The 14,430-nt window shown below is 47.8% G+C and overlaps 1 protein-coding gene across 13 annotated transcripts in view; it reads left to right on the top strand.

The window, feature by feature from the left end:
- The window catches only part of Gtf2ird1 (GTF2I repeat domain containing 1), an 88,700-nt gene that overhangs the window by 28,465 nt on the left and 45,805 nt on the right, over nt 1–14,430 (top strand). For all 13 annotated transcript variants that reach the window (XR_004769530.1, XM_027416124.2, XM_027416131.2 and 10 more), the window contains exons 2-4: nt 9,272–9,397; nt 9,813–9,954; nt 14,119–14,274. Coding sequence is in view for 12 of the 13 variants with exons in the window: in XM_027416124.2 (XP_027271925.1) it covers nt 9,272–9,397; nt 9,813–9,954; nt 14,119–14,274 (424 nt within the window). In the remaining variant the exon portion in view is untranslated. The remainder of the gene's footprint in view (nt 1–9,271; nt 9,398–9,812; nt 9,955–14,118; nt 14,275–14,430) is intronic.

The raw sequence follows: 14,430 nt of genomic DNA, 5'->3' as shown, positions 1-14,430 counted from the left end.
AAAGGTGTGCACCAGCACCACCCAGCTTCTATGGCTAACTAGTATGGCTGCTGGGATTAAAGGTGTGTGCCACCAATACCTGGCCTCTCTGGCTGACTGGTGTGGCTAGCTTTGCACTCTGATCTTCAGGCAAGTTTTATTTGTGAGATCATAAACAAAGTATCACCACAGTGATCCTCAACCCTCTGCCTTCTGCATGATAAGACGTCTTGGCCATCTTGAAGGTAACTTTGTATGATTCTTTCCTCATACCTCCATAGTGTTACAAGAGGTCAGGGGTGGAACTTTCCTCTTGTGGCATCCTATCAGCACTCAAGAGTTTTGGATTATAGAGCACTTAAGATTTTGGATTTTCAGATTGGGGAGGCTCAACCTGTAAACATGGTACCTCCAAGACAACAGACTCTATACCATCACGCTTATGGAGGCCACAGTTCAAACTCATTGCCTTCACAGAGCTGGCTCCAGGGAGATACTCTCCTTGCCCTCCCTCTCCAACCTTCGGTGGTGGTGACATGCCTTGGCTTGGAGCCATGTGTTAGTCAGTTGTCTGATACTGTGACAAACAATTGAGAAACTATTTAAGTTGAGGACAGATTTATTTTGACTGACAGTTTCTAAGGTTTCAGTCCATGGTCAGCTGGCTCCGATTTGGATCTGAGGTGAGGAAGAGCCTTGTGGTTCTGGGAACATGAGGTGGGGATGGTGGGGATGGAGGAGGGGGTGGCTGCTTGTCTTAGGACATCCAGGAACAGGGAAGGGAGTGGGAGTTGCAGGGAGGAGAAAGAGAGGGAAAGAAAAGAAACAAGATGCACCCATCAAATCCAGTCCCCAGTGACCCATTTCCTCCAACTAAGTTCCTGCCAGCCGGGTCACCAGTGACTGCTCAATAAGTCATCTGTGTCCTACCCTCAAGACCCAGTCACTCTTCAGTAGTATCCAACAGGCAAGCTTTTGGGGAGATACAGCACCTCTAAGTCAAAAAAAACTATGTCATTCTATTCTTCAAAGCTATCCTCCTCACCTATACAGTGAGAAAGGGTCTCACTGTGTAGCTCTTCCTGTCCTGGAACTCACTGTGTAAACCATGTTGGTCTCAAACTCACAGAGATCTATCTGCTTCTGTCTCCTGAGTGCTGAGATTAAAGGAGCTGAGTGTCACTATGCCTAGTTAGCAAAAGGTAATAGTGACCATGAGACATGTACCTGGCTGGGTTTAACTAATCTAGCACTTGGGAAGGAGCCAGACGTTCTGAGATTTCCTCCTCTTCCCTCCCTTCTGCTGGGCATTGCAGACAGAGCAGAGTGAGCCCCGGGGCCATCTGCCAAGGCTGTACTTCTTTGGCACTGACTGTCTTGGCCTTAGGCCCCTTGGGTGTCCTCTGTTCTGAGGCTCCACCCCTGATCTTCGTGCAGTACTCTCAAGTCTCAAGTCTTCCTTCTGTTCTTTCCCAGTTGGGATGTACTTTGTATTTTTATTTTACTGTGTGTGTGTGTGTGTGTGTGTGTGTGTGTGTGTGTGTGTGTGTGTGTGTGTGTGTGTGGTGTGTGTGTGTGTGTGTGTGTGTGTGTGTGTGGTGTGTGTGTGTGTGTGTGTGTGTGGTGTGTGTGTGTGTGTGTGTGTGTGTGTGTGTGTGTGTGTGTGTGTGTGTGTGTGTGTGTGTGTGTGTGTGTGTGTGTGTGGTGTGTGTGTGTGTGTGTGTGTGTGTGTGTGTGTGTGTGTGTGTGTGTGTGTGTGTGTGTGTGTATGTGTGTTGCACCAGCCCAGGCATACACATGCAGAAGCCAAGCAGAGCATCAAGTGTCTTCCTCCATTACTCATTAGACAGGGTCACTCACTGGATCAGAAATCAGAAGCTAGCCATTTGTCTAGGCATGCTGACCAGTGAGCACTTGGCATCCATCTGTCTTACTCTCTAATACGGTGTCACAGGCATGCACAGCCATACTCAGCTTAAAAAAAAAAAAAAAAGATTTATTTATTTAGTATATTCTGTCTGCATGTATGCTTACAGGCCCGAAGTGGTCACCAGATCTTATTACAGATGGTTGTGAGCCATCATATGGTTGATGGGAATTGAACACAGGACCTCTGGAAGAGCAGTCAGTGCTCTTAACCATTGAGCCATCTCCCCAACCCCTTCCATGTTCAGCTCTTTATTTAGGTGATGGGGATTTGAACTCTGCTCCTCATGCTTACAAAGTGTTATTCCTCATTGAGCCATTGCCCCAGCCCTTCAGGTTGCTATGTGGCCAAGGGTGACCATGAACTTCTGATCCTGCCGTCTTCACCTCTCAGGTTCTGGGGTTATAGACATGCTCCATCATGCCCAGTTTATGTAAGCTTGGGATCAAACCCACGGCTCCATGATGTTAGGAAGGCACTCTACCAACTGAGCCATGTTGCCGCCTTTTTTTTTTTTTTTTATTTTGATACTGACTCAAGGATGACCTTGAACTCCTAGTAGTCCTGTTTTCACCTCCTGAGTGCCGTGGCTTCAGGTATAGGTTTGGACTACCACAAACTGCTTCCAAGTTGCAACTTTATTTTTTAATTTTAATTAAAATTTATTTATTGTCACATGCATATATAAACATATAAATACATGCATACAACCTGCTAAGTCCATTTATCATTGTTTGTGTGTGTATGATTTGAGGGCTGACCACTTAGTATTGGGTGACCAACTTGGGGGCGCCTCCTTGGGAAGGACTTATTCTCCCCATCTCAACAGTCATTAATTCCCCGTGGTTCTTTGTCCAGGGTAGGGGGTTGCTGAGATTTTCCTCTTTCAAGATTGCATGTCTATTGGCGTGGTCATTGTTTGGGTCTTGTTTAGGTAGAAAATTGTTCAGGTATCGTGGGTGTGGCTTTCCTGTCAATTCTAAGAGACATGATGCCCTGAAGACTTCGTGGTCCTCTGACTCTTACAATCTTTCCACCCCCTATTCTGCCATGTTTCTTGAGCCTTTAGCATAGTGTGTTGCAGCTGTATCTGTTGGGGCTAGGCATCCCAGGATCAATTATCTCTGTATTTTGACCAGTTGTGGGTTTTTTTTTTTTTCTTTGTAATGGTCTCCAACTCTTTCTTTTAATTAAAAAAAAATTCCTGCATATGTCATAGTGTCAATATCGCATGTGTGGAGGTGCCTGTGGAGGCCAGGAGAGGGTGTTGCATCTCCTGGAGCTAGAGTTGCAGGCAGTTGTCAGCTGCTTGACGTGGTTGCTGGGAGTCTTCAGCAGCAAGCCCTCTTAACTGCTGAACCATCTCTCTTGCTCTCCAAGTTGCGCCTTTCATCTGGAGCTCCAGGCAGTGCCTTTCTGCTTACAGTCTGGGAATCCCTGACTCCCAATTGAACGTGAATCTTGTTAGTTCATTAAGTGTGCATTGAGTACCCGGGAAAAGGCAGACATGTGTCTGGATCATAGGAATTCAGTCAACATGACTGACACAACTGTTGGCCTCAAGGAGTTTACCTTTGAGGTCAAGAAATCCAACCAGAAACTTGTAAACAGGTCATTTCAGATCACAGTTGGTTCTGTAGAAAAAATAGAGCTGGACATAGTACCTAGGAAGTGGAGGCAGGAAGATCAGGAGTTTAAGGTCATCCTAGGCTACTTTCAATTTAGAGTCCAGCCTCGGCTCAGTGACTGTGTCATAGAACAAAAACCCATAGTATTCGGGTGGTGGAGGTGCATGCCTTTAATTCCAGCAATCTGGAGGCAGCAAAGGCAGTCAGATCTCTGTGAGTTCAAGGCCAGCTTGGCCTTCAGAGTGAGTTCCAGATCAGCCAGTGATACACACAGAAATCTGTTTTAATAAAACAAAAACCCATAGTAAAATAAAAGGGAAGATGGGGTTATGGGAGAAAGGTTGAGCTGTGGGAGGGGTGAATGAAGAGACAGCGATGGGGTGATGTAGACTTGGAGACCCATGAAGAAGGAAGAGGGCAGATGAACCCAGTTCCCGCAGTGCCTGCCTTGTTGACGAGGCTGTTGGATTTTTTTCTGTATACTTTTTTGGTATTGGTGTGTGTGTGTGTGTGTGTGTGTGTGTGTGTGTGTGTGTGTGTGCTCATGCTTGCAATGTCACTGCATGTTTGTAGAGATTGAAGGACGACATGATAGAGTCAGTTTTCTCTTTCTACTATTTTGAGTCCTGGAGAGTCAATTCAGACTGTCAGGCTTGGTGGCAAGCACATATACCAAAAACGGAGCTATCTTTCTTGTCCTGCTTTTTTGAGATACAGTCTCTCTGTGTATCCAGGGGTAACCTGGAAGTCGCAATGCTCCTGCCTCAGCCTCCTAAGTGCTAGGATTATAGGCATCAGCCACCACACTTTGACATCTCTTCTGCTGTTCTCCTATAATTGCTTTGGGCTGGGGCCTCTCTTCTTCTGGTCCCCTTCCCTCCCCTGGGGACTTAACTGCTTCTCATACTTGGCGTTCCCTGTTTCCCATCCCTTAACACTGAGTAAAAATCCATTTTTTACTTTACCTTCCTTATTTATTGATTAAAAATCATTTTTTACTTAGGGTTCTGTGTGTGTGTGCGCATGCTCATGCCACGCATGGTTCGTGTATATGGAGGTCAGAGGACAGACAACTCAGAGGAATTGCTTGTCTTCTTCCATCATGTACATCAGGGGATCAAACTTGGCAGGTTTGGTAGCAGATGTCTTTACCCACTGAGCCATCTCGCCAGCCCTGTTTGCCCCTTTCATTTGGCCCTGCTTTTACTAATGAATCCACTTACACTTACGTGCTCCTAGCATACCTGGGCCTGGGGCTTTTCTTGGCTTCTACATAGCTCAGGTGACTTCCCAAATGCCTCACCTGGACTCCCTTGGAGACAGAGGATCTTGTAAGTTCAGCTAGCTGGGACCAGGACTTAGGATAGCCCACAGTCCAGCTCCCTTCCATCTCCTTAGTCCTCTGGCTCAGAGTCCCTGGTTCTAAGTAGATTAGGACCTTGGCCAGAAGGAGTCAGGGCGTCTGGAGCAGGCTGGAGGTCACGAGTGCCAAGTACTGCTGCTTGCCTGGCTCTGATTTGATTTCGGTCTGGGCAGCTGGGTGACTGGCGACCCAGAATTTTTCTGGGAATGGCCCAAGGGCTCAAAGGAGTAGCTGGCAGCGATGGCTGTAGGACTCCCAGGCAGGCAGACCTCTTGGCTAGGGACTCGAGAGTGAGTACAGTTATACAGTAGACCCTCCCCATTCCCCCAGCAGGGTGACCTAGGGCCACCATTTGGTGGCCAAGACAGAGCCACCAGCAGCCTCTTAGTGCATGGTATCCATGGTCTGCCTGTCTCCTTGAGAGACTGGTCTGATGTACACTCTCTCTCTCTCTCTCTTTCTCTCTCTCTCTCTCACTGGGCGGGGAGGGGGGTTATTGTTTTTCGAGACAGGGTTTCTCTGTGTAAGAGCTCTGGAGCTCTGGCTGTTCTGGAACTTGCTTTGTAGATCAGACTGGAAATGAACTCAGATATCTGCTAGCCTCTTCCTCCTGGGTGCTGGGATTAAAGGCGTGCACCTTTATACCTGGGTATTTTTATTTTCTTTGTTACTTGTTTTGAGATAGAGTCTCATGTAGCCAGGCTGGTCTCAGACTCACCATGTAGCCAATGATGTCTTTGAATTCCTGGTCATCCTCTGTTCCTGGATGCTTGGAATTATAGGTGTGCACCACCTGGCTTGGTTTATTTATTGATTATTAAATTATTTTTGTGGTTCTGGGATGAAATTCAGGGCTTTGAACTTGCTAGGCAGATGCTCTAATATAGAAGTATGCCCCCCAGCCCCTCACTGGGGGATTCTAGGCAGGCGCTCTACTACACAGCCCTCTTAAAATCTTCTGATATTGTTATTAGAGATAGAATTTCACTACGTTTCCCAGGATGGCTTGAACTCACTCCATAGCTTAAGCTATCCTTGGACTGAGATGCTCCTGCTTCCGCTATCTGAGTGGCTAAGATAACTGGGTGGGCCAGTAGGCCCTCTAAAACCATGCATTTTATTTTTCTCTTCACTTTTACTAATATATTGTGGTATGTGTACATGTATGTGTGTGAACGTGCTACCACATGCCTGTGGAGGTCAGAGGACAACTTGTGTCAGTTCTCTTCTACTGTGTGGGTCCCAGGGGATCCACTCAGGCCCTTAGTAAGTACCTTTTCCCTCTGAGCAATTTCACTGGCTGGAAAACCAGTTTTGTTTTTGTTTTTGTTTTTCCTGTAGCCCAAGAGTAGATCTGAGCCGGTCCTCGGTCCAGGGCTATGTTTTATTCTCTATTCTGTTTTAATGATCTGGTGTTTTCTGTTGCATCTTTTTACATATGACACCTGCTGCTGTCTTGAGGTTCCCACCACACTGCAGCCAGGTTTGGGGGTGTGTGTGTGTGTGTGTGTGTGTGTGTGTGTGTGTGTGTGTGTGTGTCTGTCTGTCTGTCTGTCTGTCTGTCTGTCTGTCTGTCTGTCTGTGATTCTGTGCCTGGCCCATTGAACACATGGGGCAGTGAATTGGGTCCTGAGGGTCAGCCATGGTGGGCAGACACAGTTTGACCCTGGCAGAGCTTAGTCTGGAAGTCAGTTGTAGTGGCAGTAGACATCTAGGCTTGGTGCCCTTTTAGGCTGTGGGCCTGGAGAGCCTTGCCACCTGGCTTTTCCCTACCCCACCCAGTGAGTGTCTAGAATCTTTGTTGACAGGCGGCAGACAGGTGGCAAACAGGGTGTGGAATCTACAATTCTATCCATGGGTGACACACCCAGCCAGGGGCCTTACAGGACCCTAGGAACAAGCCTGCAAATGCCTGCGCTTGCTCCTGCCCCTGCTCTTTTTGCTTGGGTTAGTGAGGCAGCATGTAGGGACCCCCGGCCCCATTCCTAGGGACAGCTCTGGAAGAACTGTCACCAAGCCAGCCTTGTCTTTGGATTTAGAGTTGAACAAGGCAAAGAGGTCTTTAAAGGAGGAGCCAGGTGGAACCCCAGTTGGGACGAAGTCCTCTACTGGGGAATTCCTAGTTTGAGGAAGTGCCTGTGCTCTGTTAAAGCTGTCTGCTCCAAGTCCATATCCCACGTCCAGGAAATAGACTCAGGCTTCAGGCAGTGACCTTGATCTGGGAACTTGTGACCAAGCCCAGAGGTGTGTACAGAATTGTTGAGGGCGATGCCCAACCTGGCCATGGAAGAGGCTGTCAGGTGCCTTTCCAGCAGGGTTGGCTATAGGGATATGGACACAGGCCATGATCCCAGCTAGTACTTGACAGTGGAAGGGAGGAAGATCAAGAACTCAAACAGCCCAGGCTACAAAGTAAGGAAGACCTTGTTCAACATGTGTGGGTAGTAGGGAGCCAAGGAGGGTATGTGGGCAGGAAAGGACTGTGATTGGAGTTACACACATGGAAAACATTGGTATTTAAGACTTACCTGGCAGACTAATATCATGGGATCGGGTTCACTTCAGTGATTGAATACCTGGGGGCTGTTCCTTGGGGCACAACCTTCAGCTATGTTGCTGTTGTGCGGGTGTTTTGTTTTGAGATAGGGTCTCTGTGTAGCTCTGACTGTCCTGGAACTTGCTCTGTAAACCAGGCTAGCTTTGAACTCATGGAGCTCTGCCTACTTCTGCCTCCCGAGTGCTGGGACAAAGGTGTGCGCCACCACTGCCCAGCTTGTTGTGTGTCTTTTCAAGGAGAGACATGAGTAAACGTCTGCCCTAGGAGGGCACTGATAGCAGACTGAATTCCATCCAAGGTTAGCTTGGTGAATGAATGAGTGAGTTTTGATTACTTACAGGAGTATGGATGTCTTCATTATTGCTGTGAGGAGACACAACTTGTAGAGAAAAAGCATTTGATTGAAGGCTTGCTTATGTTAGACCCCCGGAAAACTGAGGTATCCGGGGGTCCCAGGCCATGACCAATCAGATCACCCCAATCACCAGGCAGATTCGAGAGCTTGCTACAAACTGCATGAGGCTTTATTGTAATTTAACGAGCTAACCCCATGTTAGCTCGGGTCTTTTGTCCACCCACCATGGCGGTTGGCTCCAAAAGACAGCTCCTAGGGGCTCCCGAGAGATCTTGTAGGGCAGCGTAAAGGGAGTGTCTAGGGGTACGCACAGGCCCAGGATTGGTGTGCCTCCAGGCTTGGAGGGCTTGCCCTGTGTTGATTGGCCAACTGGTTGTTATGACCCATAGGCCCTCCCAGGGTGGTTGCTATGCTCTGTGCGTCATTGCTGTGCGGACCCAGGGTCATAAAGCATAGCGCCACCAGCTAACTTCTGATTGGTTCCTTGTCACGAGGCAGGCACCTAACCTCTAGTGACTAAGACATGGTCATAGCCAGCACATGTTACTGTCATGGCTGCCGAAATGGGGAGCTGGTCCCTTCACTTACAGTTTCAGAGGCTTGGTCATCACGACAGGAAGCCGACAGGCATGGCCCTGGAATGGTAGCTGAGAGCTTCACAGTCCTAATCCACAGGCAGCAGGCAGGGAACTTTTGAAACATCACAGTATACACTTCCTGCAGTTAGGCCACCCTACTCCAACAAGACCACACCTCCTAATCCTTCTAATCCTTCTCAAACATCTCTCCAACTGGGGATAAAGCATTCAGATGTGAGCCAGTGGGAGCCATGCTCATTCAAACCACCACAATGGTGGATACAGGGTTACTGTGATGGGGGTGACTCATCAAAAAGCCCACCTCAGTGTGGTTGATGCAGCTCACAGAAAGTTGCCTCTCTGGAACTCTGCATGAGCTACAGACAACTCAACAGAAGAGTGTCCTGTATCCCTGCCCATCGCCTCACACTTACAAACTTTGGAAGGGGCCTTGTGAATCTTCAGAGCTTCCTGAGCTTCTAAGTTTCCTGGATCTTGTAAGCTTCCTGAGCCTTATGAGTTTCTTGAGCTTTGTGAGTTTTCTGAGTTATATAAGTTGCTTTGTTCTTGAGTTTCAAGCACCTCCCTCTGGGAGGAAATGTTTAAATTCTCTGAAAATGTTTCAAATGAGAGGAAGTAGTTATACATTATTAACTAGATCTCTGCAGGTTTTTTTTTTTTTTTTTTTCAGTAGCTGCTGTCTCCTGGCCTGTGAAAACTCAAAATTCCTGTCAAACCTTTTAGGCCACTGAATGATGGGAAGGAAGGCCAGTTAACACTCTGTCCCACTTGTGAAGTCCAGGTGACCTTCGGAGCCAGGTGTGCCTATTCCGTTGTACCATGTGTCTGACTGATACTCACTCTGTCCTCACTGTTTTCTCTAGGTGACCATGGCCTTGCTGGGGAAGCTCTGTGACATCCCCACCAACGGCTGCGGGTCTGAGCGCTGGAACTCCTTTGCCCGCAAAGACGAACTCATCAACAGCTTGGTGTCCGCCTTAGACTCTATGGTGAGTGTCTGGCCAGGTGGGAAGAGGGCCTGAGATCAAGGTGAGAGTCTCCCATCCAAATACTAACCAGGCCCGACCCTGCTTAGCTTCTGAGATTAGATGAGGCCAGACACATGGTAATCAAACTCAGGGCTTTGTGCTTGGAAGACAAGCAGTTTCCTTGTAGAGCCATCTTGACAGCCCTTTCTATAACCATAATATTGAAATTCTACTACCATGTTTTTCAGGCTACATGTGCTGTTTTTACTGCTTAGAGAGGGCTGCCAAGTGGGCTGGAGGGCTCATCTCTCATCAATAGCCCAATCTCTGTAGCTAGGGCTAGCCTCAGACTCTTCATTATTCTTTCTCAGCCTCCCAAGTGGTGGGTTCCAGGCTTCTCTTGATTTAGCTCACACACCTTTCCTCTCCCTGACAGTGCTCCGCACTCTCCAAGCTGAACACGGAGGTGGCCTGTGTGGCGGTACACAATGAAAGCGTCTTTGTGATGGGCACCGAGAAGGGAAGGATGTTTTTGAACACGCGGAAGGAGCTACAGTCAGACTTCCTCAGATTCTGCAGTGAGTACCCCACATTCTCCATGCCCAGGGTCCTGCTGTTGCTAAAGGACAGGGTTTTGGCCCATCCCTGTGTCTCCTGCTTTGTCCAGTCCACAGAGCCTATTAGAAGGATGATCTAGACACAAGTTTGTTCCAGATGAAGCTTGTTAGAACTGTCCAGCCGGGTTGGAGAGATGGCTCAGAGGTTAAGAGCACTGGCTGTTCTTCCAGAGGTCCTGAGTTCAATTCCCAGCAACCACATGGTGGTGCACAATCAACTATAATGAGATCTGGTGCCCTCTTCTGGCCTGCAGGCATATATGCAGGTAGAACACTGTATACATAATAAATAAATCTTAAAAAAAAAAAAAAAAAAGAACTGACCAGCAATTCCTATTACTGAATCCTGCCAATAGACACATCCATGTGTCCATTTTTAGAGGGGAACACTGAGGCCCAGTGCAATCACCTTCGTTTTTTCGAGGCAGGGTTTCTCTTAGTAGCTTTGGAGCCTGTCCTGGAACTAGCTTTTGTAGACCAGGCTGGCCTTGAACTCACAGAGATCCTCCTGCCTCTGCCTCCCAAGTGCTGGGATTAAAGGCATGCGCCACCTCTGCCTGGCCGCCCTTGTTTTAAGTCAGGTTCTCCTGTAGCCGGGGCTGGCTTTGAATTCCTGGTTCTCTGGCCCCCACCTGCCCAAGATGGGAAGGTGCTCACAACCCCTTCTGGTATGTAGGGTGCTAGAACTTACGGTTTCATGAAGCATTCTGCCAAATGAGGCACATTCCCAGCGCCAGTTCTTCCTCTTCACTGAGTATATTTGAGGATAGGGACCAGTGTTGTCCAGCTAAAATAGTAAGCACATGGGAGTGTATGACACTTACTTGACTATGCAAGGTCACTTTTTCTGACATCTGCTTTTCGGGGCAACAGATGTTTTTTGTTGTTTGTTTTGGGTAAGAAGTGCTCAGTATACATGGGCTGTGGGTGATGGACAGCTCTTGGTCAGGGTGGGACTCAGAGGTAGATTGCTGGCCTAGAATCCCCCGGCAGTGGAGTGCTTTACCTAGAATTCTTAAGGCCCTAGGTACCATCCCTAGCAACATCAAACTCAAACAGCACTTCTTGCTGGGCCATTGGCCTGAAACCTCATTACCTTTTCCAGAGGTCACCAATGGGGTGTGTAGATGAGAAACTGAGGCACGATGGGCATGTTCCCCTCCCCCACAGACTTAGCCTAGGATGGAAGGTGTGTGTATTAGTTGGGGTTCTCTAGAGGAACAGAACTTACAGGGGGAAAATTTATTATGCACACACACACAGAGTTTATTAGAATAGCTTCAGAAAGTCCAATACTTGAGAAAAATCCACCAGGCAATGGCAGCACACACCTTTAATACCAGAAATTGGGAGGTAAAAGCAGGTGGATCTCTGTGAGTCAGAGGCCAGCCTAGTCTACAGAGTGACCAAAACTACAGAGAGAAACCCTGTCTTGAAACATCAAACCAAAAAAACAAAAAAAACCCAATAATTGTTAAGTCCACAAGGATGCCTCAGCTGGTCTTCAGTATACACCAGAACCCTGGAGAAAGGAGGCTTTAGTGCCAGTGAAGGAGTAGAGGTGCTAGCAAGAGTGAGAGAAGCAGGCAGAGTGCAGGGTCCTTCTCCTCTGACCTTTATGCAGGCTGCCAGCAGGAGGTATGTCCCAGATTAAAGGGGGAGCTTCCTACCTCAAAGATCTGGATTAAAGGTTTATCTTCCCACCTCAGTGATCGGATTAGAAGCGGTGGGTCTTTCTACTTCAAATGATTTAATTAAGGGAAAAAATCCCTCACAGGTGTGCCCAATCTTTTGGTTTTAGTTAATTCCAGATTTAGCCAGTTTGACAACTGTCTTAGTCAGTGTTCTATTGCTATGAAGAGACACCATAACCATGGAAACTTTTTTTTTTTTTTAAGATTTTATTTATTTATTATGTATACAATCTTCTGCCTGCATGCCAGCAGAGGGCACCAGATCTCAATCAAGGTTGTTGTGAGCCACCATGTGGTTGCTGGGAATTGAACTCAGGACCTCTGGAAGAACAGTCAGTGCTCTTAACCACTGAGCCATCTCTCAGCCCCACCGAAACTCTTATAAAGGAAAGCACTTAATTGGGGCTGGCTTGCAGTTTCAGAAGTTTAGGCCGTTATTATCATAGTGGGAAGCACGATGGCAGACATGAGCTAGAGCAGTAGCTGAGAGTCTTGCATCCAGGTCCATAGGCACAGAAGGAATAGAGAGATTCTAGGCTTGGCATGGGCTTTTAAAGCCTTACAGCTCACCCCCAGTGACATACTTCCTATCCAGCAGAGCCAATCCCTAGTGACCCCAGCATTCAAATCTAAGAGCCTATGTGGGTCATTTTTATTCATATCACCACAATGATCAAGAATAGCCACCACATCTAGTGTGGTTCAGGGCCAGGACTCGGGTTCTCAGACCCTTGCTCTTTCTCCTGCATCCCTTCAAAGTCAATGAGATAGATGGAGAATAGGGACCAATGGGGGTCAAGGAGGATGTCAGGGGCCTCTGTGATCATCCAGGTACTGGCTGTTAGTGGTTTTGCTAGTTGTTTTCATGGCTTCCTGGGCCATATCTCTGGGATTAGCCATCCCAGATTAATCCAGCACTGCATGTATTATTAGTGGAGTATATAGCTGGAGCTTCTAGCTGTTTCCCTTGGAGCCCAAGACTGCACCTACTCTGCTCTCCAGCCTGTACTGTCTCAAAGGTTGGGTGGAGCTGAGCTCAAGTAGTGGTTGTGGTGGGGTCTTGTAGTCCCTCCCAGCCTCCTGGAGACTGTGTACCATATTTTCCACAGCCAGAAAGAGTATCTATTTATAGCACTCAGAATCTAGCTGTTTTATTTCAAGTTTGGATGGTTTCCAAGGACAGGCAGCTCCAAGCTGGAAGGGACCAGAAGACCCTGCCCATCCCTTGTTCATCCTGATTGGTTGTAGCTTCAGGCATGACTTTAATCCCAGCACTGGAGAGGCAGAGGCAGGTGGATCTCTGTGAATTCAAGATCCAAATAAGAGAGACCCTACCCCCAAAAACTAAAAGAATATTTCATAGAGATCCCTTAACAGTCCCCAACCCCATACACACACACAAACAATTGAACGGGAAGTGTTTATTTGCTTGACGATTCTAGGTTGCAGTCTTATTTCAGAGTCAGGAACTCAAGCAGCTAGTCACATCACATGGACAGTCTGTTTGCTGTCATCCAGCTTTCTCCTGTTTCATACTCAGGAGAACCCCATGCCGTGCTGGGTCAATTAACAATCAATGTCCGTAGGTCAATTGATCTAGGTTGAGAACCTTCCTAAAGCTGTGACCCTTTAAAACAGTTCTTCATGTTGTGATGACCCCCAGCCGTAAGATTATTTTCATTGCTATTTCCTAACTGTAATTTTGCTACTGCTATGAATTGTACTGTAAACATCCGTGTTTTCTTTTTGGTTTTTCGAGACAGGGTTTCTCTGTGTAGCTTTGGAGCCTATCCTGGCACTCTCTCTCTCTGAAAACCAGGCTGGCCTCGAACTCACAGAGTGCTGGGATTAAAGGCATGTGCACCACCAACGCCCGGCCATCTGTTTTCCAATGGTCTTAGACAACCCTTGTAAAAGAGTCATTTGACCTCCTCCCAAAGGGGAGACCCACAGGTTGAGAACCACTGATCTAGATAATTCGTTGGAGATATCCTTCTCAGATTGTGACAAATTGACATTTAAAACTTACCATTGCTGTATCTCTGTTGTTTTCCATGTGGGCCTCGCAGAAAACTAGGGCTTAGGTGGGTTGAAAGAGAGTGGATCAGTATGAGTATACAGTGGGGTGTGTGAATTCGACGTTCGTGGTGTCCCAGTTCTGAGCCCAACTTCTTGGGCTTCTCTAAGGAATCGCAAACTGAGGCTCAGAGAGGGAAAGGACAACCCTGAGGTCAACTAGCAAGTGTGTGGCCAGATTGAGACCTGCAGTCTTTGCTGGCTCTCAGCAGGGTGCTCACTTGCTTGCTCGCTCGTTCGTTCGTTCGTTCATTCATTCACTCACTCATTCATTCATTCATTCATTCTTTCATTCTTTCATTCGTGCCTCTGGGGCTTAACGCCAACCTTTGGCTCGTGTGCTCTTGTCCCACAGGGGGACCCCTATGGAAGGATCCAGAAGCAGGACACCCTAAAAAGGTGCAGCGCTGCGAAGGTGGTGGCCGGAGCATCCCGAGGTCCTCTCTGGAGCAGTGCTCGGATGTGTACCTGCTGCAGAAGATGGTAGAGGAAGTGTTTGATGTTCTTTATAGTAAGATCCTTCCTCATTCCATTCCGGAAAGGGGCGGGTGGGAGACCAGCCTACCCACACCCGCCTGCCTTGTCTAGTTCAGTCCCTTCCAGATCATCCCCGCCCACCTCAGCCCATCCTCACTCCACCCAGCTCCACTGGTGTCTGACCCAGCCT

Source organism: Cricetulus griseus, chromosome 4 (genome assembly GCF_003668045.3).
Source record: "Cricetulus griseus strain 17A/GY chromosome 4, alternate assembly CriGri-PICRH-1.0, whole genome shotgun sequence".
Lineage (NCBI taxonomy): Eukaryota > Metazoa > Chordata > Mammalia > Rodentia > Cricetidae > Cricetulus > Cricetulus griseus.
Note: the sequence above shows the minus strand (reverse complement) of the source record. Positions and strands in the feature narration are given on the sequence as shown.